General features: G+C 52.4%; 1 protein-coding gene across 1 annotated transcript; it reads left to right on the top strand.

The window, feature by feature from the left end:
* Positions 1–225: 225 nt before the first annotated feature.
* Positions 226–12,839, top strand: TMEM127 (transmembrane protein 127). Its single transcript, XM_082851558.1, has 4 exons — positions 226–347; positions 770–1,087; positions 9,250–9,414; positions 10,430–12,839. The coding sequence occupies exons 2-4, from the start codon at positions 844–846 to the stop codon at positions 10,735–10,737; spliced, it is 717 nt and encodes a 238-aa protein (XP_082707684.1). The 5' UTR covers positions 226–347; positions 770–843; the 3' UTR covers positions 10,738–12,839.
* The last annotated feature ends 11,128 nt before the right edge of the window (positions 12,840–23,967 follow it).

Genomic DNA, 23,967 nt, shown 5'->3' with positions numbered 1-23,967 from the left:
CGCGGCTTCTGCCGTGCTGCCCTCTGGGAGTTGTAGTCGGCCTTTCACTCCCCCCTCCCCCACAGCCCCCCACCCCCATCGGAAAGCATCGCGGGACTGCCTGAAACTACAAGTCCCGTGAGGCCTTGCGCAGGGAGCCGGCGGCGCGCCCGGGCTTTGTCGCGCGCGGGGGACGGGGCGGGGAGCCGGAGGAGGCGGGGGCAGAGGTGGAGGAAGCCGGAAGTGGATCGGGCCCGGGTTGGTTCGGGCGTTGCGGGTTTGTGGCCTGGGATCGCTCGGACCGTGGCAGCTGAGGAGCCCGTGACGGGACGGAGCGACGCCATCCCGGCACTGAGGCCTGCTGACCGGTGAGGATCAGGAGTCGGTGAGGGGTGGGTCCTCTCTGGGCACAGGTCGCACCCCAGATCGCTGTTCCCAGATCCTGGATCCCCGATCCCTGCGGCCCAGCCTGGTCCTCTGCCCCTCGGCACCCTCTGGCCAAGACTCCTAGGCCGTGTCTCTCTTCCACCACTAACAGATAACTCCGCCCCAGCCCCTCTCCCCACTCTGCTCTGCCAAGATCCAGCGGGCCCCCAGCCCTCTCCGGGTCATCATCCTGCACCTCCGCAGCCCCACTCCAGGGACCCTGTCCCCGCCCCCCGAACCTCTGCAGCTCTCCTGTCTCTGCTCTGCCCTCGGTCCCACCCCCATCCTCCGGTGTCGGCCCTGACAGCCTTGCGCCAGCCTCACCTCTGAGAACCCAGCGCGTTGCTCTCCTCCCCCCGGACAGGCAGGCTCTGTGCGCTCGGCGGAGGTCGGCGGCGACCAGCAGCGACCGCGGAGCGACGGCGGGCGGCCCCGGGCATGTACGCCCCCGGAGGCGCAGGGCTGCCTGGCGGGCGCCGGCGGAGGAACCCGGGAGGCAGCGCTCTGCCCAAGCAGCCGGAGCGTAGCCTGGCCTCGGCCCTGCCGGGTGCCCTGTCCATCACCGCGCTGTGCACTGCCCTCGCCGAGCCTGCCTGGCTGCATATCCACGGTGGCACCTGTTCCCGCCAGGAGCTGGGGGTCTCCGACGTGCTGGGCTCCGTGCACCCGGACCTGCTGAAAGGTAAGGGCGCTGCGCGCCGGCCCTCTTCTTCCTGGACGACAGGGCCTCCTCGGTAGGGTGCCGGCTGGAGCTGAGATAGCCTGGGGCAGGCACTTGGTTGAAGCAAACAGCCCCATTCCTGCCTGGTGTTCATGCCCACCAGGTGGCTCTGTTTGGGGTCCAGCCCCTCATTAATTCTGATGTTATTCAGCCAAGCACCCACTCCTCAACGCCATGCTAATCTGGACTGCTATTTTAGGCTTCTGCCGGGCGAAGGGCGCCGTATATGGAGAGAAGATAAGGGTGCTAGGCATCACAATCAGCTGTCTCCTTCTGAGGGAGCCTCTGGGATACAGGAAGGTTTCTTTGGGACAGCCTGATTGATGGAGAAAAAGGAACTTTTAAATATGGCTAGAGTTTAAAAGATGTTTTTGAGTTGTACAGTAATTTGATTGTTGTTAGAGACAAAGGGAGTCTATGGTATTTTCAATAACCAGAAGTCAGTTCCATTGCCACCCTCAGTAAAACAATAGGAATTTGGCTCTTGGAACCCTCACAAGTGTGCCCGAATGAGGTAAATTTGCTTTGTTCGTCATCCTGCTTCTCAGCCAGGGAGGCAGAGGAAAGGGGAAAGGGACCATGGTCTTTGCTGGACCCAGGGGAGGCCTGTAGCTCATCCTGCCCACCCTGTCTGTAGTAATGAAGGGTAAAGGCTGTGTGGTGTGGGGGTCAGGATGGCACTGCCTGGCTTTTACAGGGAAAATGGTCAGTGGATTCCAAACAGCCCTTAGTAACAGCGGAGTTCATTACCCGCAAGGCCTTTTGAACCATTCTTGAATGCTTTCTCCCTGTGCCACTCCCTGGCTGTAATTCATTCCAGATGTTTACTGCCCCATGTATCAGAAGCCCGTCCTGTTAGATATCTTCACGTTGCCTTTTTACGGATTCAGGCTCTGGGATTTGGTGAAAAGGTCAAGTTTTCCTTTGGAGAACTTGGATCATATATACCACTTATGCAGGTTGTGGCTGAAAAGCCGTATCCTTGTGGCCTAATCTTGTCTTTCGCTGAGAGTTCTTTTGCTGTTTTGCACTTCTCTTGAGTCTTTGAAGCTTTAGGATGATTTTGTGGAGAACAGGTTGGGGGCTTCTGGTTTGTTTCTAGATTTCACCTTGATGATAGCTTTCTCTGCGTTGGCTCATTACGAGCAAAGTTATCCACACGATGGAGGCCGTGTGACGTGCAGCTTTTTCTGTGGCGTGTAGCTGATGACAGAAAGCCCATCAAGCTTGAGTTGAATGGTTTTTCCCTTAGCGCGTTCCCCTGCACTTGCCTTTTTTTGAGGAACAGCTGCCACCTTTCCACCGCTTCACCCAGACCGTGGCAGTTGATCGATCCCCTGATGGTCAGTGTTTCAAGGGCTTGGTGTCATTTCCAAACTGGGAGAGAGTTCACGATGCTTCTCCATTTCATTTCATTCCTAGGGAGGCTCTTAAAATTCATGCCATGAGGGGAGGGGCCGTCTGATCCCGTGTCCTCATTCCAAAGGTCCAGGAAACTGGTGTCTCAGAGAGGTGAAGTGATCTCTCCAGGGCCACACAGCTGGGAGTGGCATAGCTGAGTGTACCTCACCGTTGACTCCAGTTTAAAGTGACGCTGTCTCGTTTATGTTTTTTAATCTTTGCTTTACTTCAGCCGTCATAAGGAATGATCTCACGATCGTTCAGTCCACTCTGGCGTGCATCCTTGTCAAAGCCATGTCAAAAGTAAGAATAAGTTCTTGGTGCAGTTCTCCTTTGTTTACACATACATTTACCTCTTCTGAGAAATAATCCAAGCCAGGTTTTGTCTTTTCTAAAGCGCGTCGCCTTCACCTTTACATTATGCCTGCTCGTGTGTTTAGGGATCTTAACCCATGAATAGTCTCGGCCTGGTTTTCCTTGGCCATCTTCTTGGCCATTACAAGCTGGGAACGCTTGGTGTCCATTAATAAAGGAGTTGACAGTGCTACCTCATGAGCTACCACAGAAGAAGGCGAGGAATCCAAAGGTCCCTGTTTCTCTTCTTCTTTGTACCAGTTGGTTTTTCGGTGCCCAGTGGGCCTTCAGATGTACGCTATTCTGTGGGATTGTGCTGAGCCGCAGGGCCTGGCAGATATCCTAGCATGGAAGCCTGGGATATTCCCCATCTCAGGAGGGAGCAGAGCTATGGGGTACAGATCCGGTGCCTGGAGATGCTTCCAGAGGGAGAACAGACTCTGCCAGGTCTCTGCAGGCGACAGGGAGCGGCCAGGGCCAGCAGGCTTTGGGACGGTGTCTTCCCATTTCTTGGCCCCCTGCCTGAGTGCCAGGCATTGTGTAAACCCACTTCACGCCTGGCTGTAGTGTCTCCTAAACAACATCTTTATTTGGTAGGGACTGTCATCACCCCACCCCCCGCCCCAACACACACACACACACACACACACGTCTCAGGCTCAGGGAGGTCAGGTCACTTGCTCAGGGACACACAGCTGATCTGAGTGGTGTGGACTCCACTCTCACCACTGTACCTTAGCGCACACTGAGCTTCTTTCTCCTTCCATCAGAGCTGTCCCAGGCCTCTTATTTCCCCATTCTAGTTGAGTTTTCATCACAAGCCTAGGCAAAGCTGCGCCTTTTTATTCCTCATCACCTTACGTTGGTGAGCTGAGGCAAAGCCACTCATCCTCCCGCTGTCATTCCCAGAGCCCTTGAAGGCTTTAACAAATGCCGTTGGCTTAAAAGGTCCACCAGAATTCTGCCACTCCCCTGCTCCTCACAAAGCTCTTCTTCAGTCTGGGCCCGGGGTGCGGGCAGAGATGTGCCCAGACCGATAGTGGCCCCCAGCAGGGGAGCCCAGAGAATCACTCCTTCTGAGCCCCAGTCCCTCTCTGCCTCTCAAGCGTGCCCAGCAAAGGGCAGCAGGGACCACAGCCTCAGGAAGCATCTCTGGAGAATGAGGGAGTTTAGGATGTGAAGTCGGGGGAATCACGGTTGACAGCAAGCCACAGGAAGATCAAGGGCCTTCCAGGAAGGGCCGGAGTGTCTGAGGGGTGGTGACCAATGCAGCTGGCATTTCCCGATCCTGTGGGGCCTGTCCTCAGAGGCAGCTGGGCTAGGACCATTGGTATCTGTGGGATGACCCAGCCAGGCACTGGAGGGCCCTCTTCGAGTCTTGTGTCAGAAGCCTCGGTTGGAAAAAAAAGTCACACCGGGGAGTGGCTGCACAGGTGGGTGCTGGAAGGACTGGGGCCCCCGGGGACGTGCCTCTGACTCAGGGACTCCAGTGAGGGGGGAAATAGGAGACGGGACAGAAGGGAACTGGCCAGAAGCCACTTGAAGCGTCCTGCCTGCAGCCTCTTTGGGTCAGGAGGGGTGAGAGCCATGGGCAGGTAGACAGGAAGAGCCAGGGCCTTCAAAACAAATCCAGCCCAGTGACTTACCAATGACCTTGGGCAAAGTCAGCTCCTTGGGATCCTGTTACACAGCAGCTGCCCTCTTCCCCAGTGACTGGAGGGAACAGTCAAGCAATAGTTACCAAAATAAACAGGCCGCACAGCACAACTGGAGGGTAGGATGTATTCTGTCTTACTGGAGTGTAGTGGATGCACCACTGTTTTGTTTTTTTTTAAACAATTTTTGTTTGTTTATTTGTTTGTGCCGCACGGCTTGTGGGATCCTAGTTCCCCGACCAGGGATCAAACCTGGGCCCCCGGCAGTGCAGCAGAGTCCTAACCACTGGACCACCAGGGAGTTCCCTGCACCACTGGTTTGAGTTTAAAATTAGGACCCTGCTCCATGTGCCATTTCTCTCCACAAATAAAGTAACACACACGTAACATCTGAGGATTTTGCTTCTCTTTGGCAGCCCTCTCAATGGAGCAGATATTCATTGCCCTCCCTGCCATACTGATGTCTGACAGGGAGGAAAGAAAGGGACATTGAGATCCCGACCCCAGGAGAGCCTGAGCTGGGTTCTAAGCGTGTCAGGGATAACGCTGCCTGTCTTCCCTGTGTGCTCTGAGACCGCTGTGGGATGTAGGGCAGGCTCCTGGGGTATCTCTTAGCATCACTCCAAGGAAAGTCCCCACTTGGCTTCCCCACTGAGCCTGAAGGTTTGCTCAGAGCTTTGGAGTAGAGAAAGGCAGAAGGCGTCACGTAGAAACAAAACCTGTTTGAATTGTGGGTCCAAAGCCCCTTCTCTGTACTGCATCATCACCCTGGTGGCACAGGTCCTCGGTCTGGCATTAGTGGGCTTCTCCTTTGGCCCACACTGGCTGACGTGTGTGGACGGGGCAGTCTCGGTGTAAGGAGGAAAGGCACGCCAGAGAAGAGACACTGCTGTGGCCGCCAGCGCAGGGGGAGTGGGGCGGCTCATCCGCCCCCACTTTGACCCTCCCCACGCACCCCTGTGCAGGCGGGGCAGGTGTTATAGCTTCCCTGCGACAGGGTGAGCGCAGAGGCCCAGGGCATTCAGTGACTTGCTCAAGGTGACATACAATCTGTGGGAGGGCTAGGATTGGGTGCCAAATCCAGCGACTTCTGCTTTTCAGAGCCAGACTCTGAGGACTGCAGAAGCTTAGACCACACCCAGCAGGTTTTGCCCAGTAATTCCCAGTATGAGCTCCTTTCAAACCTTTTAAGGTTTGCTTAACGACCCAAACCTTTTCTGCCTAGAAGAGATTTCATGCTTCCAGCTGTTCCCTTAGTGAGCTCAGCAGCTGCTGGCACTGGCGATGGCTCTGCCAGCGTTCATAGCCACTTTTGACCTTTCATTCAAATACAGCTCTTTAGGATTTGATTGATTAGCTCCAGCGAGGAAGAATTAAAACGGCTAACTCTGGTGCTAACGGCTAACTCACGATGCAAGGGAGCCTGACCCGGATTTGGAGTCTAGCTCTGTGCCGTGTGACCTGCAGGAAGTCACTTAACCTCCTGGAGCCTCCAGTTCCTCATCTGAACCATGTGATGAATCCCCCAGAGTGGAGTGAGGCTTAACTAAGATGACATTTGCCCCATCTGCGTGCACAAGCAGGAATACCTGGAGGGGCACACAAAAAACTACCAGCAATGTTTGTCTCTTGGGAGGGGCAGCTGGACATCTGTGCAAGTCCTCCTTATTCCTAAGATAAGTGTATTCTGAAACATAAGACACGTAGAAGTGTATCCAGCGGATGTACGTTTTAAAGGATGATAATCAAATGAACATCCTATACTCACTTATGCAGCCAAAGATAGTATCGTTGAAGCCCTGTGTGTTACATTTTTCAGTTAAAACTAGTTGCTAAATTAAAACGGAGTTGAGGGCTTCCCTGGTGGTGCAGTGGTTAAGAATCCGCCTGCCAACGCAGGGGGCACGGGTTCGAGACCTGGCCCGGGAAGATCCCACATGCCATGGAGCAACTAATGCCCGCGTGCCACAACTACTGAGCCTGTGCTCTAGAGCCCGTGAGCCACAAATACTGAGCCCGCGTGCCACAACTACTGAGGCCCGCGCACCTAGAGGCTGTGCTCTGCAACAAGAGAAGCCACCGCAATGAGAAGCCCAAGCACCGCAACAAAGAGTAGCCCCTGCTCTCAGCAACTAGAGAAAACCCGCATGCAGCAGCGAAGACCCAATGCAGCCAAAAAGTGAATAAATTAATTAATTAAAAATAAACAACACTGAGTTGACTTTAAGTACTACAATTAAAGCATCACTCAGAGGTCCTGGTCACGTTGAGTAATGCTGGAGGAATCTGAACACGGCCTGCTGCAGAGCGGAGTGTGATGTAAGCCCCTATACCCTGCCACTCGCAGGTTATTCTTGGAAGTACTAGAAGAACACTTTCGTCCTGCCCCATCCCTGCCACGTGCCACGTGGACCCCAGAAGAACTGTCTCAGAGAGCTTTCAGCAATATTCAGAATGCAGCCAGGAAACAGCCCCCGTCTCCAGGAGCTTTGGTTTCAGAGAGGTCCTGTGGGTTTCTAGACCCCTTCAGGCCCGCAGGGCCGGATTAAGTGGAGGCTGGACCTGGTTGCTGGCAGAGCTAACGCACGGGCAAGCCTGCTAGCAGCAGGCGATCCCTCAGGCTGGATGATTGGGCCCCAAAACAGATGGTTAGCTGACAAGAGAGTGACAGGTAGCTCTGAAGCCAGATCAAGGCGTATGAGTCATGTGTGGGCCCAGGCAACATCTGCCTGGTGAATTCTGAGCCCGAGGCGGTAGGGAGTGCACGCTGTCACAAAGGCCCAGGGCCTCTGCATATCTGGCCTGGTTTTTCCGCGTGGGAGGCTGCGCCCTCTGTCCAGGACCCCACTACGCCGATCAACGTCGGTTGGTTTGAGGCTGCTTTGTTGATCTCAGGTGCCCTCCCCAGGTTTTCGGACTCTTCTTCATCAGTTCACCTCCCTCTAGGTCCAGGATCAGTGTTTCTTGGGGTGTAAGGCTTAGGCCCCCTGCGCTGCTGGTAAAAATCCAGATTCCTAGGCCCTGCTCCAGACCAAGAGCTCAGAATCTCTGGAGCTTGGGAACATGCTCTCAACCAGCACCCTGGGGATTCTCCTGTGCAGGAGAGAGTGATAACCACCGTCCAACAGCCTCTCAGCCTGAGATCAAAACTCAGGAAAGCCCAGCAGGCCAGGCTTCTGAGGAGAACTTTCAGCCAATAAAGCTTGTGGTTTCCCACCTCCAAAAAAAAAAAAAACTCGGGAAAGGAGCCTACAGTGTAAGTCTTGCCAGCCCTTTTCAAATTTTCCCAAATCACTTGGTGACCCATGGCCTAAATAAAAGAAGAACTTGCCAGTGGCTGAATAGAGGAAGTTAAGGCCCATTTCCTACTTTTTATCAAAGCTTAAAATGGTATCTTTTTGGACCAGCCTTTATTCTGTCTGTGTGTTTCTAGAACTGTGGCAGTTTGCGTAGATATCAAAGGGAGTTGACAGTGTGTGGTCTAGATGGAATAAAAAAAGAAAAAAGAAAAAAGGAAAGAATGGTATTAAAGTCCTAGAGGGAAATGTAGGTTGCTTGATGGGGTCTGGTGTGTAGCTGTCCTCCTAGTATCTTTCACTATGACCCTGGGGGCTCTTTACTCTTTGAATGTTGGGTCTCCTGTTTTAGTATCTTCCTTTTTCTTGGATCATTCCCTCATTCTGGTAGAGCGAGCACCCCCCAATGGCTTTGCGCTCATTTTAGAAGGTATTTGGGGCTGTCAGTTTCTGAGCCTTTCAGGCTTTTGTGGTGTAAACCTAGCTGCTTCTTACCTTCTCCCATTTCCGGCTTATACTTCAGTTTATCTATTCTCTCAAGTCAGTTCTAGTTCTGAGTCCCGTTACTTCCCAGTTTCCAGAATTTTGTTTTGCCCTTCTTCTCTTTGTGTGGGTTTATGTCTTAAGTTTTTTTCTTTTGTTTTAGTAGGGTTCGGGAGGGAGCAAAGATAAATGTGGAGGTCCAGTCTACCAGCTTTCCCCATCTATTTAGTCCTCTCTTGTCATTACAAGGTTCTCTAAACTGCTTCAGCTTCTTTTTGAACAAAAGGGTTGTGAGTGAGTGACTGGATAGAGCATGGACTTGAATGGGCCTCTGGCCTTCGTCCCTTTGGCTTTTCCTGCCAGCCCGAAGCATGCTTTAGCAGAATGGGTTAACATGTCTGATTAATTGTCAGGATCCTTAAAAATGGTTAGGAGAGTGTGGCAAGTACAGTTAACCCTTGAACGACAGTGGGGTTAGGGATGCTGACCCTCCCAGCAGTTGAAAATCTGTGTATAATTTGTGTAATTTATAGTTGGCCCTCCGGATCCGTGGTTCCACGTTGCAGATTTAACCAACCCCGATCGTGTAGTACCGTAGTGTTTACTGTTGAAAAAGAAGTCCACACATAAGTGGGCCCTCACCGTTCAAACCCATGCTGTTCAAGGGTCAACCGCACACTGAAGTGGAGCCCTGCACTTGGACTAGTCTTGTTGGAGAGGGAGGAAGGACTCGAGGCACACGGGAGCAGTGACCCAGGGGTCCTGTCTTCGAATAGGGAGGCTCCTCCACCCCCTCTGCAGCCCCACTGGGAGCGGGAACTGAGACCACGTCCCCCTCCAGTCCTCCCCTGGCTCGCTGGCCTGTGGTGGAGGGGGGGCTTCCTGCCCCAGGGTGCTGCCCGGGGAGCCTGAGGATCTGCTCCTCCCCCTACAGATTTCTGCATGAATCCCCAGACAGTCCTGCTCCTGCGGGTCATCGCCGCCTTCTGCTTCCTGGGCATCCTGTGTAGTCTCTCCGCCTTCCTTCTGGATGTCTTCGGGCCCAAGCATCCAGCCCTGAAGATCACCCGTCGCTATGCCTTCGCCCACATCCTCACAGGTAAGCTCGGGCTACTCCCAGTTGGGGAGGAACTGCCACAGGGTAGGGGCGGCATCCTGTCTGGAGCTGCAGGTGGGGGCGAAGGGGTGTCGTGAGCAGACCCTGTTCCCGACGCTCATTTCAGCTCTAGCCTTTCGCAGAGCGCTGGCGTGTGAGAGCAGCTGGTTTCTGTCATTTGCATGTATGCCCGCCAGGACCACAGACCCACTCGGCTGAGCTGTAGGGAGGGAATATTGTTAGGATTTACATCATGGCTCTCCAAGAACAGGATGTGAAGCTCAGCCAGGCTCATGGGGCCTGGAAGGAGCAAGGGAGGAACTACAGTGTCTCACTGCGTCTCCCTGGAGTACATGGTCTCAGATTCTCTCTCCCCCCACTTCCCGCTTCCCTGCAGGCCAGGCTTCTCTGCTCATACGAGGCTTCTCTCCTCCCTCGTGATGGGGCCGCTGTGTTGATTTGACCTAGGGTATCAGCGACTCCAGCGCCCAAACTGCACGACCTTGTCTATTCCTCTCGAAGCACCCAATGACTTCTAGTGGCCCTAGTATCCCAATTCCAAATTCTTTTTTTTTTTTTTAATATTTATTTATTTGGCTGCACCGGGTCCTAGTTGTGGCACGTGGGATCTTCATTGCCACATGCAGGATCTTTAGTTCTGGCATGTGGAATCTTTAGTTGCGGCATGCGGGATCTTTAGTTGTGGCACACGGGATCTAGTTCCCTGACCAGGGATCGAACCCGGGCCCCCTGCATTGGGAGTGCAGAGTCTTAACCTCTGGACCACCAGGGAAGTCCCCAATTCCACATTCTTAAGACAGAGAGAATCTAGCTGGCCCGGGCGGGGTCAGGCCTCTGTCTCCCGCCTCAGCCACAAGAGCTCCCCCTTGCAGTGTCTGGGGCCAGGCAGGTTCTCTGAAAATGGGGTTTGGGTAGAGAGACTGCAGTTGATTCCTCAAGCATCCCGGCTGCGGGGTGCCTGCTAACCCCCTTTCTCTGCTGTCCCTCTGTCCCCCAGTCCTGCAGTGTGCCACCGTCATCGGTTTTTCTTACTGGGCTTCCGAACTCATCCTGGCCCAGCAGCAGCAACATAAGAAGTACCACGGCTCCCAGGTTTATGTCACCTTTGCTGTTAGCTTCTACCTGGTGGCAGGCGCAGGCGGGGCCTCAATCCTGGCCACAGCAGCCAACCTCCTGCGCCACTACCCCACGGAGGAAGAGGAGCAGGCGCTGGAGCTGCTCTCGGAGATGGAGGAGAACGAGCCCTACCCGGCAGAGTACGAGGTCATCAACCAGTTCCAGCCGCCCCCGGCCTACACGCCCTAGTGCCAGCCATGGGCCCTCCTCCTTGGCAGCCCTCCCCGCTCTGCAGCGCCCTCCACACCCAGAGGTGCTCCTTTCCCCAGCGGGCCTCACCGGGAGGATCCTGACCATCTTCACCAACCTTCCCCGGGAGAGACTCTGCCTTTAGCGTTTGTTCATGGATCCCCGCTCTCAAAACCTGGGGTTCACTGGTTTTAGATAATGGCACTGTTTCCCTTCTTTCCACCCCCCTCTCGTTCCACAGTCTCTCGTCATTACCAACCAGGGATGGTCGTACACGTTTTCCCCCTTCGTGGGCCCTATCTCTGAGACTGAGACTTTCCTTGGGGAGCTGTTGACAGTGGACGGTCCCCGCTAGAAGAGGCGTCCACGGGGCCCAAGGGAAAGGGGACCGTGCCCTGCGGGCTCGCCTCATAGCTGTCCACGTGTGCCCCACAGCGTAGCTCTGGGCTGAGCCCTGCCCCTGCCCCTTCTGGGAGTGCCCAGTACCGGGCTGCCCGCTCTGTGGAATTCTCTGCACTTTAGTCTTTGGACTGCCTGTCACGTGTGTTCTGGTTCTGCAGGGAGAAGGGGTGGCTGCTGGGAAGCAGAGCACGTGCTCTCCCTGACCCGTCCCAGCCTGGTGGCCGGCGCCCTGGCGTGAGCCTGAGGCCCCCCGGAAAGGATCAGTGTGAAGGGGGCCAAATCTCCCCAGCCCTGTCACCTTTTAAAATGTGAGTGGTTTTAAAAGGGAAAAACAAAACTGAGCAACAACACCAATACTCTCTTTTTAAACTAGCGACAAGACTGTCATCGTCGTCCTTCAGCTATTTATCCCGTCCCTTCTGGCCCTGCCATGTTTGGGGCCCGCAGACCCCTCCAGCCCCTGGTAGTTCCTCCCCGAATCCCTCCTGGCAGAATGCAGCCCTCCTCCCTTGCCCCCTCCTCCCAGTGACCACGGCTCCCTGCGGCCTTCCTGTGGAACCCAGAGCCACATCGGCCTGGCTGGCTGGCCAGCGTGGTGCTCCTCAGGACCGCGGCACTGAGGCGTAACCTGGCCTCCGTGCAGGAACAGGGGCTGCAGCAGAGCAGGGAGCCCGCCGCTCTCCACGTAGGAACTGTGACCAGGGGGGCCCTGCTGCATGAGGTGTCAGAACCCCCTGTCAGGCGAGCTGCCCTGGCTGTGCCCTTCAGGCTCAGTGTGTCCCCTAGACTGTGAGCTGAATGTACGGTCCACAGGGACCCTTCTTGAATGTACTCTGGTCTCACAGTGTGCTGCCGGCGCTTTCTTGCCCGGCCATCGCTCTGGCCGTTCTGTTGGCCACACGTGGCTCTGGATCGGCTGAATTTTCTGCCCTGAGATATGGGGCATAAAGTGGGAGAAACCGGAGAGACCTACGGTGTGGATCCAAATGGCCAAGCTTCTTTGGAATCGGTGTCCAGTGTTGAGCCGAAAAGCAGATGGATCCCCGTGTCCTTCACAGGCGATAGACAGAGTAAGACTGGAGCACGGACACCATTGTTGACCTGTGGCTAGACGGGGACCGTCACGTCCCTTGTCCTTCTCTGGCCAGACTGCCTGAGGATGTCTGGACAGACGCCTGTTTCGGTGGTGAAGGCCATGTCTGCGCCAGAGTGAGCGGCCACGTGGGGTTCACTGCGATGCCAAAGTGTGTCCCATGGTGACGCTCACATGCTTCTAGACTCTTCTCTTAGGCAAGAAAGACCTGCCGTGTGATACCTGAGCACAAAGCCAAGGAGCTAAGTTAAGTCTCGACTTGCTGTAGGGTCTGAGCTTGGCAGATTTCCAGGGCGCAGCCAGCTGTCTCTGACCCTGGGGTCCTGAGCAGGCGGACCAGGAGACCGGGCGCCGAACACGCATGCCAAAGTGACCGGTCGCCTCATGAGGACCCAGACATGACCCTGTGGACCGTTCCGCGTGGTTCGGAACCCACTTTTTATTAGCTACCCACGCCTCTGGGCTTTCTTTCTCTTTTCCCCTGCCCTCCTGACACTGATAGTTTGTCATATAAACTCCCTTGGTTGTGTTCCTTTTATTTTCTAGAAAAAAAAAATTAAAAGCAAAACAAAACAAAAAAACCCGAAACCACAAATAAGAATGTAAATGCCAATGGCTCCCTGTCCTTTTTCTGTCGCAGCTTCCCTGAGTTGGTTCGTTCCCTTCCTCTTAGAGAGGCAGGAGAAATTGAGGAAGTGTGAACGTAATTTTTAAAAAGTTAGAAGGGACTTGAGTGTGCCTGCTGCATGCAAGGCATCTGCACCTAAATGACCCTCCTAATCCTGACAACTTCCGCACCGAGGTCCCAAGGCTGGGAGCCATAGGTGCCTCCGCCCAAGTCCTTGATTTCAGACCCTGAGCTCTTGCCTCTGCATCCTGTGAGCTGCAGGAGAGAGCGTGGCTTCTGAACTCCAGCCCTTGTGCAGAGAGAAATAGACTTCTGCAGGGCCAGGACTTGCAGAAGAAGCTGCACTTCCTTTTGAAGCCACGGGAAATGACCACTGACTTCCAGGGAGAGGTGTGTGAGTGCAAACGGCTCCAGGAGTGTAACGTCAACGCCTCCAGCGGTTACCCACGTTCCCTTCGTCCATTCACACCTTCAGCCGACACGCTGGGCCCCAGTGTGCATCACAGTGAAAGAGCTCAGGGCTCCCCTGGAGGAGCAGCCCACTTGGGTTTCTGTTTTTATTCCCAGGAAGAATACGTGTCTTTCTCGGGAGCTGGGAATGGGTTCGCTCTCTCATTTCATTTCATTTCACATTTACGAAAGGCGCCTTGTGTACAAAGCACCGTTTAGGCACCGTGAGAGAAATGTGATGACCTTCAGGGGCCCTGTCTCCAAAGATTTCATATTCTTAGCCCGGGAGGTGGACTCGACCACGGAAAGGTAGAGCGAAGTAAGTGGTCTACTGGACAGCTGGGAAAAGTGCTGTGCCCAACGGGGAGGCTGGTTCCTACCTCAGGGATTACGAGAGGCTTCCTGGACAAGGCAGCTTAGTGTAAGAAGGTGTTTGGAAGTGGGGTGGGGGGAATTCCTGCTGAGGGAAAGCAAGAACAGAAGCACACCTGGCGGCCAGGACGTGGTGAGAGAAGTGGCGAGAAAGGCAAGGGGGCCCCGTTTGAGGAACTAAAAGCAGTGGAAAGCCCTGGAGGGATTTTGAGAAGAGAAAGGAGGGTTTATTTGAATGACTGGTGACTGTGAAGGAGGGTCAGCCTGGTGTCCAGTGGAAGAGTCTGAGGGTGTGCGGAGTGGGGGACGGGTGGGAAGTAGGGTGGAGGCCCAGGCCCTGAAGAGCAGGCCCAGTCGGCCCCCAGCGCCTGGAGTCTCAGCCAGGTGACCGAGTAGGGAACCCAGGAGCCCTAGTTCCTGCTGACCCATCATGCGATGTGAGGTGGAGCCAGAGCCGCAGGCCTAGTGGGCCGCACGCATGAGAAGACTCGGGATGTGAAGGGCAGCGGGGGGAGAACCTTGGGGAACAGAGGAAGAGGTGGTTATGTCTTGGGGGAGAGCAGTTTTCTCAAGATCACTAGAGAATCTTTTCAGCTGACATCTCGCCCACAGCTGTCCACGCTCTCAGCCACTAAATTAATGGGTCACAAAGCTCTGTCCCCACAAAGGACCTTCCGATCCAGCTGTCAGGAAGGCAGCCCCTTGAGACTGTAGGCTCAGCCTTGAGACAGGAAGGCTTCATGGAGATGGAGACACTTAATATGGGCCTTGAAGAATGGCTTTCCTGAGAGAACAATGTTGTCAGTGGAAAGGGACGGGCTTTAGGGAACACCGAGCTGGTGTTTTGAGCAGTGATGACACCCACTGGAGGGGCGTGATTAGGTGGGTGGACCCAGCCTATGTGGTTCTGGAATGTCAAAGTTATTGTCAGAACACAATTGCAAGATACGGAACCCTTAACACAGAGCCATCTTAATTAAATGGAATTTACTGGTTCCCATAACTGAAAAGGTGACTTGGCTAGATCTTGGGACTCAAACAATGACGTGAAGGCGTGATTTCTCTCCGTCTCTCGGCTCTGCTCCTTGGTCAGGCAGTCTCTCTCCAAAGGTGGTGAAGGTGGCCCCCGGCAGCCCCAGGCTGACACTAACCTCTTGTTTAAGGACCAGGATGGGTCTCTTGCCCAGCTGAGATCATGTCCCTTTCCCTAAACTGTGGCCAAGGACTTGGAGCTTCATCCTGTCACCGGGGACATGCATGGTCACACACGGGGTCTTGGATTCAGAGATGGCGTCACCAGTGTTGGTTGGGATGTGTGAGCGTGAGGGCGAGGCCTACACCAGTCAGAGATCCTTGCTGGCATGAGCCTACGAGGCGGAGACGGGATGCCTGTCATCTCCCCCTCAGCCCTCCTCACTGTGACAATAGGACATGTGGCCACCAACCAGCTCTGCTCCCTCACAGAAGCTCCGTGTGTCCTATCTTTCTTGGAACCGGTCTGGGCCTTGAAATCAGGCTTGCCCACCTTCTGACAGGCAAACTGGGCCTTGATTACCCTGGCCCTGTCCTCAGGAATTGTGTCTTTTCCTTCTCTCTTATACTTGCTCCTTTCTTCCAGCTCCATTCCCGGGCCCACCCAGCTTCTGACTTTCCTGTCTTTGTTCTTTTCTGCTTTGAGCTCAGTGCTTCTCTTGAGTGGTGCCTGGCACCCCTGAAGACACCGCCTGCAGGCATCCTGGCTGTTTGGGGGAACCACCCACCTAAACCCAGTCCCACCCCCCCACCCCGCCATCTCCATCTGGAAGTCAGCCCAGTGGGATGGGGAGGGAGCAGAAGGCAGCGGGGCTGATGCCACGTGCCAGCATTAGGGTACGTTTTTGCATTAATTCCTCAGAACTGAAATTTCGTCTGATCTTGGAGTGATGCCTTCTTCACCACATGTTCAGTAGCTAACATACGTCTCCCCCAACCTTGGACCTACGTACTTCAGAAAGACGTTGAGAATTTGGAGACAGTCCAGGTAAGCGTTCTACGTGGATGAAAGATGGGGAGAAAAGTAAACAGCTCTAGAGAAAAGGATGGAATAGCAATCTGAAACGTGTGAGGAGATAGTTACCAACAAGGTGTGACCTTTAAAAGGCACTGCTCTCTGGGACTCAGTTTCCTCATCTGTAAATGAGGGGCTGACCTGGATGACTTTAAAGTTCCTGCCATCCCTAATCTCCAACTACCTGAGAGGGGGATCCCACCCTCCAGATCCACTCTGAGGGATCAAGAAGGAATGACTTTGAATTTATTTTAAGCATTTAAAAAATATATATATATTTATTTATTTGGCTGCATCGGGTCTTAGTTGCGCCACGCAGGATCTTTCATTGCGGCACACGGGCTCAGTAGTTGAGGTGCATGGGCTCTCTGGTTATGGCGCGCGGGCTTAGTTGCCCTGCGGCATGTGGGATCTTAGTTCCCCCGACCAGGGAGCGAACCCGCACGCCCTGTGTTGGAAGGCGGATTCTTAACCACTGGACCACCAGGGAAGCCCCTATTTTAAGCATTTAAAAAATAACTTCGTTTTGAAAAAAATTTGTACTTGCTAAAAAGTTGCAAGAATGGGACAATGAATTCCCATATACCTCTCAGCTAGATTTACCAACTGTTAACATTTTGTCACATTTATTTTTATTAAGATATAATTCACCTACCATGAAATGCACCCTTGTGAAGTATAATTCAGTGGATTTTAATATATTCACAAGGTTGGGCAGCCATCGCCACTAATTCCAGAACATTTTTCTCACCCCCCAGAGAAACCTGTGCCCCTCAGCAGTCACTCCCCATTCCTGTCCCTGCCCCAGCCCCTTACAGCCACTAACCTACCTTCTGTCTCAATTCATTTGCCTATTCTGGGCATTTCCTTTAAATGGACTATGTGGCATTTTGTATCTGGCTTCTATCACTTAGCAAGATGTTTTCAAGGCTCATCCATGCTGTAATACGTATCAGTCCTCCATTGATTTTTATGGCTAAAATTCCACAATAGGTATATACCACATCTTGTTTATCCATTCATCAGGTGATGGACACGTATGTTGTTTCTGCTTTTTGGCTATTGTGAATAATGCTGCCATGAACATTTCTTTTTTTTTTTGGCTGCACCACATGGCATGCGGGATCTTAGTTCCCAACCAGGGATTGAACCCGTGCCCCAGCAGTGGAAGCGTGGAGTCGTAACCACTGGACTGCCAGCGAAGTCCCAGCCATGAACATTTCTGTCTTTGTGTGAACATATGTTTTCAGTCCTCCTGGGTATATGTGGAAGAGAGGAATTGCTGGGTCATGGTGACTCTAATTTTATGTTCCTATCAGCAATGTACGAGGTTTCCAATTTCTCCATATTCTCGCCAACACTTGTTTTCCTTCTTTATGTTGAAACCTCTTTTCTGATCTTACCTAAGTTGAAAAATGACTAAAAACACAAATTGGTCATGCAAGAAAGGAATTTACTGGCTTAGGACCAGAAAAGTCAAGTAATGCAGTGAATTCAGGAGCTCCACAGGTGCCCCCTGACCACTTCACTCTTTCAGCTCCACTCCTGGAAGCTGGCTCTGTTTCCCAGCCAGGCTTTTCCCTAATGGTGATACAGGGGCTACTTAGCTTCAGGCTTTCCTCAGAGCACTAATTTCAACTGAAAACAGAGCAAGCTCTCTTTCCCTGCAGTTTACAAATGTCCCAGGGTTCACTCTGATTTGACCAACTTGGGACTGACCTTGTTCCTGAATGAGTCCCTGCGGTTAGGGGGACCGGATGCCCTGACCGGCTTGGTCTAGGGTCATTGTCAACCACCCCCATGCTAGGAATAGAATCACTCGGATGAGAGGAGGGAGTGGGCATGGGAGGTGTGGTTCCATGAAAAGGAAATCAAAGTACTTTCACTAAAAGAAGGGAAAACGGAGGCTGAGCAGCTGAGACAGTGTCTCCCAGAAACGGAGAGGATGCCGGGCTTGTGAAGCTTTCCCCTCCCCCGCAGGGTCGGGGCTCCCCTCGCTGGCGCCCCTGACAGAGCCTTGTCTAACACCCCCATTAGCACACTCATGACATGGCCTCCTCATTGTTTGTTTCCAGGTCTGTCTCCTCAAGTTACTCCCTTCTTTCTTCTCTGTCTCAGCTGATCTCCAGTGTCTTCTCTTCGATCTTCTCAGCTGGGAAGGGAAGGAAATAAGATAGTTACCCAAATAATGGAAGGTCACTCTAGAGATACGCCAAGAAGTGCGATGGGAATTCAGAGAAGGGCAAGATTGAAGGGGTCAGGAAAGCTGTTCTTAAAGCTGTCTCTTTAAGGGTCTGAGAAATAAAGGAGTTGCCACAGAGGCCAAAACATCCCCTTGATTATTGGTAGAGAGGCTGGGTTGGTGGACATAGTTTTAGGTCTGTTCGCTAAGTGGGCCGCTAATACAAATCCCATAGTGACGCCGATTAACGCACCCAGTCGTGGCAACGTGAGACCAGAGAAGGCCTCCCCTGACCCTTGACCCCTGTGGAGGTAGAGCCCACCTTGGCAAGAACAGTGGGATTCTGTACCCTGCAGGCAGCTCAGTCCCGAGAGGACTGAGGAGTGGAGGGGTGGCGTTGGCCTATGCGTGACCAGTCCCCGCACACCGCCACCAGAATGGTCACCTTTCACTTTCCTTGAGACAAAGTAAATAAAGAGGGGTATAGAGAGGACAGGAGTATTACACCTAGTGGAATTCCTTGCACGTGGAAGGAAACGGGTAAGGTTTCCAAAGGTGGAAATGGCCTTATGGAAGGTGGCATTTAAGATGGGTCTACCTGGGTCCCAAGCAGAAGGGACTGGAGAGGCTTCAGGCCAACACTCTTAGGTGCAGTTTCTAGTTGCCCCTTTGTCTCATGGCCCTAATGACTGCCCTCACGCTTGCCTCCTGGCTGGGCTGCTCTAGTGCAGCACCTCTAGACCCTGGTACTTGGGTCTTGACTTGCTTGTACATGGTCGTGCGTCTCTGTACCCAAAGATCCTATCCCAGTCCTACACTGCAGTGAGTGGTCCATTGCCAGGTGCACAGCCCCTGCTGCTGGGCTTCTTCCCACTGTGAACTGGGCCAGGCTGAAGATGAGAGTAACCTGAGCCGAGTCAGAAAAGCACTGACTGCAGGGAAGGAAGGAAGCAATAGGAGTCATGTACCACTTCACCCTGTGGGCTCCGGGCCCTCCACTGTCCAGTTGGGAAAACAGGTGCAATTCTTGCCTACATGAGGCAGGGGAGCCTTGCTCCAGAAGTGGGGTTGGTGGAGGCTGCCTGAACACGATTCTCACCCGGGATTTTGATCTAGTTCTGGGAAGAGTTGATCTGAGGTGTCTTAGGTCTTGCAGTAACACATACAGCCCCATCCGTGAGGACAAAAACAGATGCTTCCATGAATTGTTTTTAGGTTAGGAAGTAGGAGGAAATTGCCTGCTATGAAGAGGTTTCACCTACTCGTGAATAAGTGGATGACTATGGTAAACACTTGCCATTCTGAATAATAGATGGATAGAGCTTTGGGTTTACACACCCTTGTGAAGGGACGAGAAGGCAATTACTGCTATCTTTTGTCCTGACAGTTGGAGCCCAGGGGTCGTGTCAGACTCAAGCAAATTACTTTCCAAGTTTTGGGAAAAAGGGACTAAGGCATAGGCATCAAAGCTGACCCTAATTCACTTACAATGGGTCCATTTAACCCTCTGGGGAATGCCTGTCCTCAGGTGTAATGCCTGAGAAATGGTTTCTATACATGCCATCGCTAAGCCAATAAAGAGGTGCTTCGTATCTCTCTGCCAGATTCCGAAACTGGGAGAGATGACGTCCAGTTCAGGACCTGGAACCTGCAGGCCCTAAGGAAGGGCAGAATGGAGGGCAAGGGCATGTGCTAAGGGGCACCAGAGAAGGACAGCTGGAGGTGGGAGTGTGCAGTGCCCCTAGCACTTTCCAGGCAGAGAGCGGGCCCGTGACCTAACTCCCAGTACCAGCTCTGTGGGCAGGCATACTCTATTGAGCTCGATGACAGAGCCTGATTCAGGCTGGGTTCCCTGGGCAGCAGACTTGGCCATGGAGATGAGCATGTGGTATTGGGGGTGCTCTCAGGTTCCACACCTATGGAGGAAGGGAAGGAAGCAGGCTTGGTCAGATGGAGAAGGTGAGGTGCCAAGTAGTCTTGACAAAGGCCTCAGCTGACCCCACAGAGAGTTCTGAAACTGGGACGGCCTTCTGACTTGTCCTGAGTTGGGGTGAGGGGACCAGGCCTTTACACCGCAGCTTCAGCCGGTCATTGGATGCATGCTGTCCCCAGAGAGGAGGCTGTGGCTTTGGGTGAGGAAACTCAGTTCCTGAAGAGGGCTGATAACTGAGGGCTGTCTTCCAGCAATACTCCCAGAAGCAAGGGGCAGAAGCCCTTCTGTCATGAAGGTCCACCTGGGTTGCATATCCTGGTGTCTGCTACTCCTTATGCCACTCAGATCCACTTCTTTGTATAAGTTCTGGGAGCAACTCTGCTTTTTCTGGGGGGAAACTGATGGTTAATGGGATGAACCATAGCCTCCACCACTGCAGCTGGTCTTGAGGCCCCAACTGATACTCATCACCTCCCTCCTCTACTATCGGTTTCGATTCTTCTCACCCGCAGGAAGCACCTCTGCAGAGTCCCTGGTCACCACGCCCCTTTTGGGTCATGGCTGCTGCACTCGGTCTATTTACCATCAAAAGCGAGCAAGGGTGTAACAGAGAGACACCCAGCTGGATCGTCTGCTTGCCACACATCTTCCTTTTTGCTCCCATTGTGAAACTGCAGCCTGGCTCTTCCTGAGGATCAGGGTCAGTTGTTGCTGCCAGGATGGTGACTCCTGCTTGCCTCCTGGTCCCTTGGCTCAAGAGTGCCTGGTGGCAACTGTGAATGAGTCCAATGGGACTTACGCTGCATCTCCGGATGGAAATATTTCCTCTTTGGGAACCAGGACCTCAAAACCCTCAAAGCTCAGAGTTGTGGTGACGTAAATACCCCAATGGGATCACTGGGGTTAATGGTAAATGGAGCCACTCCTACTTCCACCCCTTGGTTCCTGGACCTATTTATTCTTCCTATTGGGACATAGCACCATACTGATTTTTTTTAAAAGATTTTTTTGATGTGGACCATTTGAAAAATCTTCATTGAATTTGTTACAATATTGCTTCTGTTTTATGTTTTGGTTTCTTTTTTTTTTTTTTTTGGCCATGAGGCATGTGAGATCTCAGCTCCCCGACCAGGGGTCAAACCCGCACCCACTGCATTGGAAGGTGAAGTCTTAACCCCTGGACTGTCAGGGAAGTCTCCTGATTGCTGATAGAGTATAAACCGTGTTCTGGAGATGATGCCCATCCTTAGTTGGTAGCATCTCTGTGCTGGCACCTCAGCTGTGCCTTCACAGGCTACTCCTTCTCTCTGTTCAGGCTGGCGTCTTTTGGATGGTACAGAATGTGGTAGGGCCAGTGGATTCCATGGTCATGTGCCACTGTCACACCCCCTTTGATGTGCAATGGGCCCTTTGGTCTGATTCGGTGTTATGTGGGACCCTGTGTCAATGTGTCAGACACTCAGTAAACACTCAAGATAGTGGTGCTGGCTGAGGCCCGGCAGGCAAAAAAGGCAAACCGTACCCGGAACGCAGCAACTCCAATCAAAAGAAGTTGCTGCCGTTTCCAGGATGGAAGGTATCCAATGCAGTCAACTTGTCATCGAGTGGCTGGCTGTTGTCTATGGGCATACTGCCATTTTGGGGGCTCAGCACTGGTTTCATTGCTGGCAGACTGGACATTCAGCAGTGGCAGTAGCTACGTCACCCTTTGTGAAGGGGAGCCCATGCTCTTGGGTCCATGTGTTGTTCTCATCCCTGCCACCGTGGCTACTCCATTCATTGCTAGTACTGAGGTGGCTCATAGCATCTGGCTGATATCAATTGGTGAGTCATTCTTCCTACTTGGTTGTTTAGTACTTCTTTCACGGTAGGTGCTCTCCGGTGGGCATCTGCACACTCCTTTGCCCAAACACATAATCCATCCACATCCCTCTATCCCAGACCTCTGTGTCCTTCATCTTCTTTCTCCTCCCAGGCTCCTGAGCCACCAGCCAAGCCATCTGCTAGTGCCCTGAGTCCATATATACTCCAACCTTGCCTACATTTCTGTTCACACAAAGTGTGAGAGGATTTATTCATTGGGAGAATTTCCCTTGCCATTGTCTTTCAAGATCACCCTAGGGTGGGGCTCTAGTGCAGCCGCAGTTCATTTTCAGCTTGCACCCACACACCACTTTGACCTATGAGCAAATCAAACTTTGCTTTTTTTCCTCCTTTGTCAGCTGGTCATAAAGGGACCCAATCTCCTATGCAGCCCTAGGTGTGAGCTGAGGGAGAGGCATCAGTGCATAAATGCTAGGTGACATGGATGTCTAGGCCATCTGCTTGTGTGGTTTACTGTGCCCCTGGCCCTGCTCATCCCAATTCTGGATGTACCACTTCTTACTATAGATTATTGTTGGGCCTACTCAACTTTATGTTTTGGTGGGTCTAATAGGCAGAACCCAACTTATATAAGACAAGCCCATGATGAAGAATTTTGGATCAACTCAAAAATATACAAAGAGAATAAAGTTTTTCAACATTGTTCTGGGGTTACACAAACAAAACAAAGTTTGTTGATAATGGATTGGAAGAGAAGTTAGGCTAGAGTGTACTGTTAGGGTGTGAACAACCAAGTGGTAGAGAGAATGGTGTAGAAGAAATGGATTTTGAAAATTCTAAAGCGGAATTTATAGGTAGGTACAGAAATGGAGACAGCAAGCATGTTTATGTCATCTTTTGAAAAAACTATAGCTGTAAAAGGAACGATAAGGGGGTGGTAACTGGAAAGAGAAAGAGTTAAAGGCCTCTTTTCTTCCCAAAGCTCTTTTGAGGATGAACTTGATTGCGTTTATGTACTGAGGGGAAAGAAGCAATGGCGATGCGGAAAAATGGGGGGATTAGAGGGGCTCAGCTGGAGTACCTGAGAATTCATTTTGGTAAACAGAACAAAACAAAAACAGAAAACAAAAAAGGAACAAGCAGAAGTGCTAAGCTCCTTTAAATCAAAGGAAGCAGGACTGTAGGAAAATTCAACTTTTCCCCTGTGTTGGGCTGCACCCCGCAGGCCTACAAGGCCTGTGCTTGCCAGGCTTCAAGACCCAAGAAAGAGCCTGGAGTCAGCAAGAGACATCAATGGTTTAATGGATGGGGGGAACTTACACGTCTGAAGCAAGGTCCTGGAGCGACACCCCACCATGTGCGGCGCATATGGGCAGGACATGGTGGCAGTCTTTGCTCCCAAGGGGAAGGGGAGATTTCCAGTTACAGGGGAAATGACATCAGGTTGGCTCATTAGTTACCAGGGAAACCAGCAGAGGGGCACGCCCCTCACCATCCTTTTGAAAAGGTATCATTAGCTGGGGCCTGGGGCAAGTAAGTAGGAAGGTCAATCAAGTCAGTAGGGTGTAGGTGAAGCAAGCACCGGTTGGGCAGGGGATGTACAGAGAGCAAGAGAACAGCCATCTTGAGTGGCCTTACCATACACCCTCACACCCCGTTCCGGCCATCCTACCATCATTGAGAAAAGCATCAAATACTATTTTCTGTTATATACATTTCTCCTTATTTCAAGGGAAAATAAACATCAATACCAATCCCAGAGTAAAATCAGACAGTCTGGAGAGATCTAAATTTCAGTTCCCAGTAAAGCATTTTTTTTGGAAACATCTTTTATTAAGAACATATAAAATTGCTCAAACAGGTACATTAAGAGTAAAGTGTCTAAACGCACTGCCGTGGGATGAGCACAGGCTCTCACGTGAAGACTTCCTTTTACAGTATTTTGTTTGTCTGTCAATAAGGCACTTAGTGTAAGTTTAAAAAAAGTAAGGAAACAAATTTCGCGTAAGGTCTTCCTAGTGGACCTCCAGGCATTTCATTTTAATGAGGTTGGGCACAGAATAATAAGTTAATGCCCTTCGAGATCATTTAGCTAGGTTGTTCATGGGCGGTGCAAAGTAGGTTTTAGGAAACCTGTTTACCTTCTCAAGCTGCCACCTTTGGGTCAAAGAGAGAAGGACAGCTACTACACGACCGGGGCACCTGCCCCAAGCAACTCCATTCTGCTGTCCCTTTAACCAAAGGGCTACCGCATTTCCAGACTGCGACGGGTCACCTGGCCACGTAGCTCTCTGGAAAG

Source organism: Leucopleurus acutus, assembly GCF_964270905.1.
Source record: "Leucopleurus acutus genome assembly, chromosome: 12".
In the NCBI taxonomy this organism is placed as follows: domain Eukaryota; kingdom Metazoa; phylum Chordata; class Mammalia; order Artiodactyla; family Delphinidae; genus Leucopleurus; species Leucopleurus acutus.
This window is presented reverse-complemented; position numbering and strand designations above follow the sequence as displayed.

What these genes read in the sequence shown, in the direction of transcription:
- TMEM127 (XM_082851558.1), top strand. Translation starts at nt 844, where the DNA reads ATGTACGCCCCCGGAGGCGCAGGGCTGCCTGGCGGGCGCCGGCGGAGG. An exon ending in GCACCCGGACCTGCTGAAAG is followed by an intron (nt 1,088 to 9,249) that starts GTAAGGGCGCTG and finishes CTCCCCCTACAG; the next exon opens with ATTTCTGCATGAATCCCCAG. An exon ending in CTTCGCCCACATCCTCACAG is followed by an intron (nt 9,415 to 10,429) that starts GTAAGCTCGGGC and finishes TCTGTCCCCCAG; the next exon opens with TCCTGCAGTGTGCCACCGTC.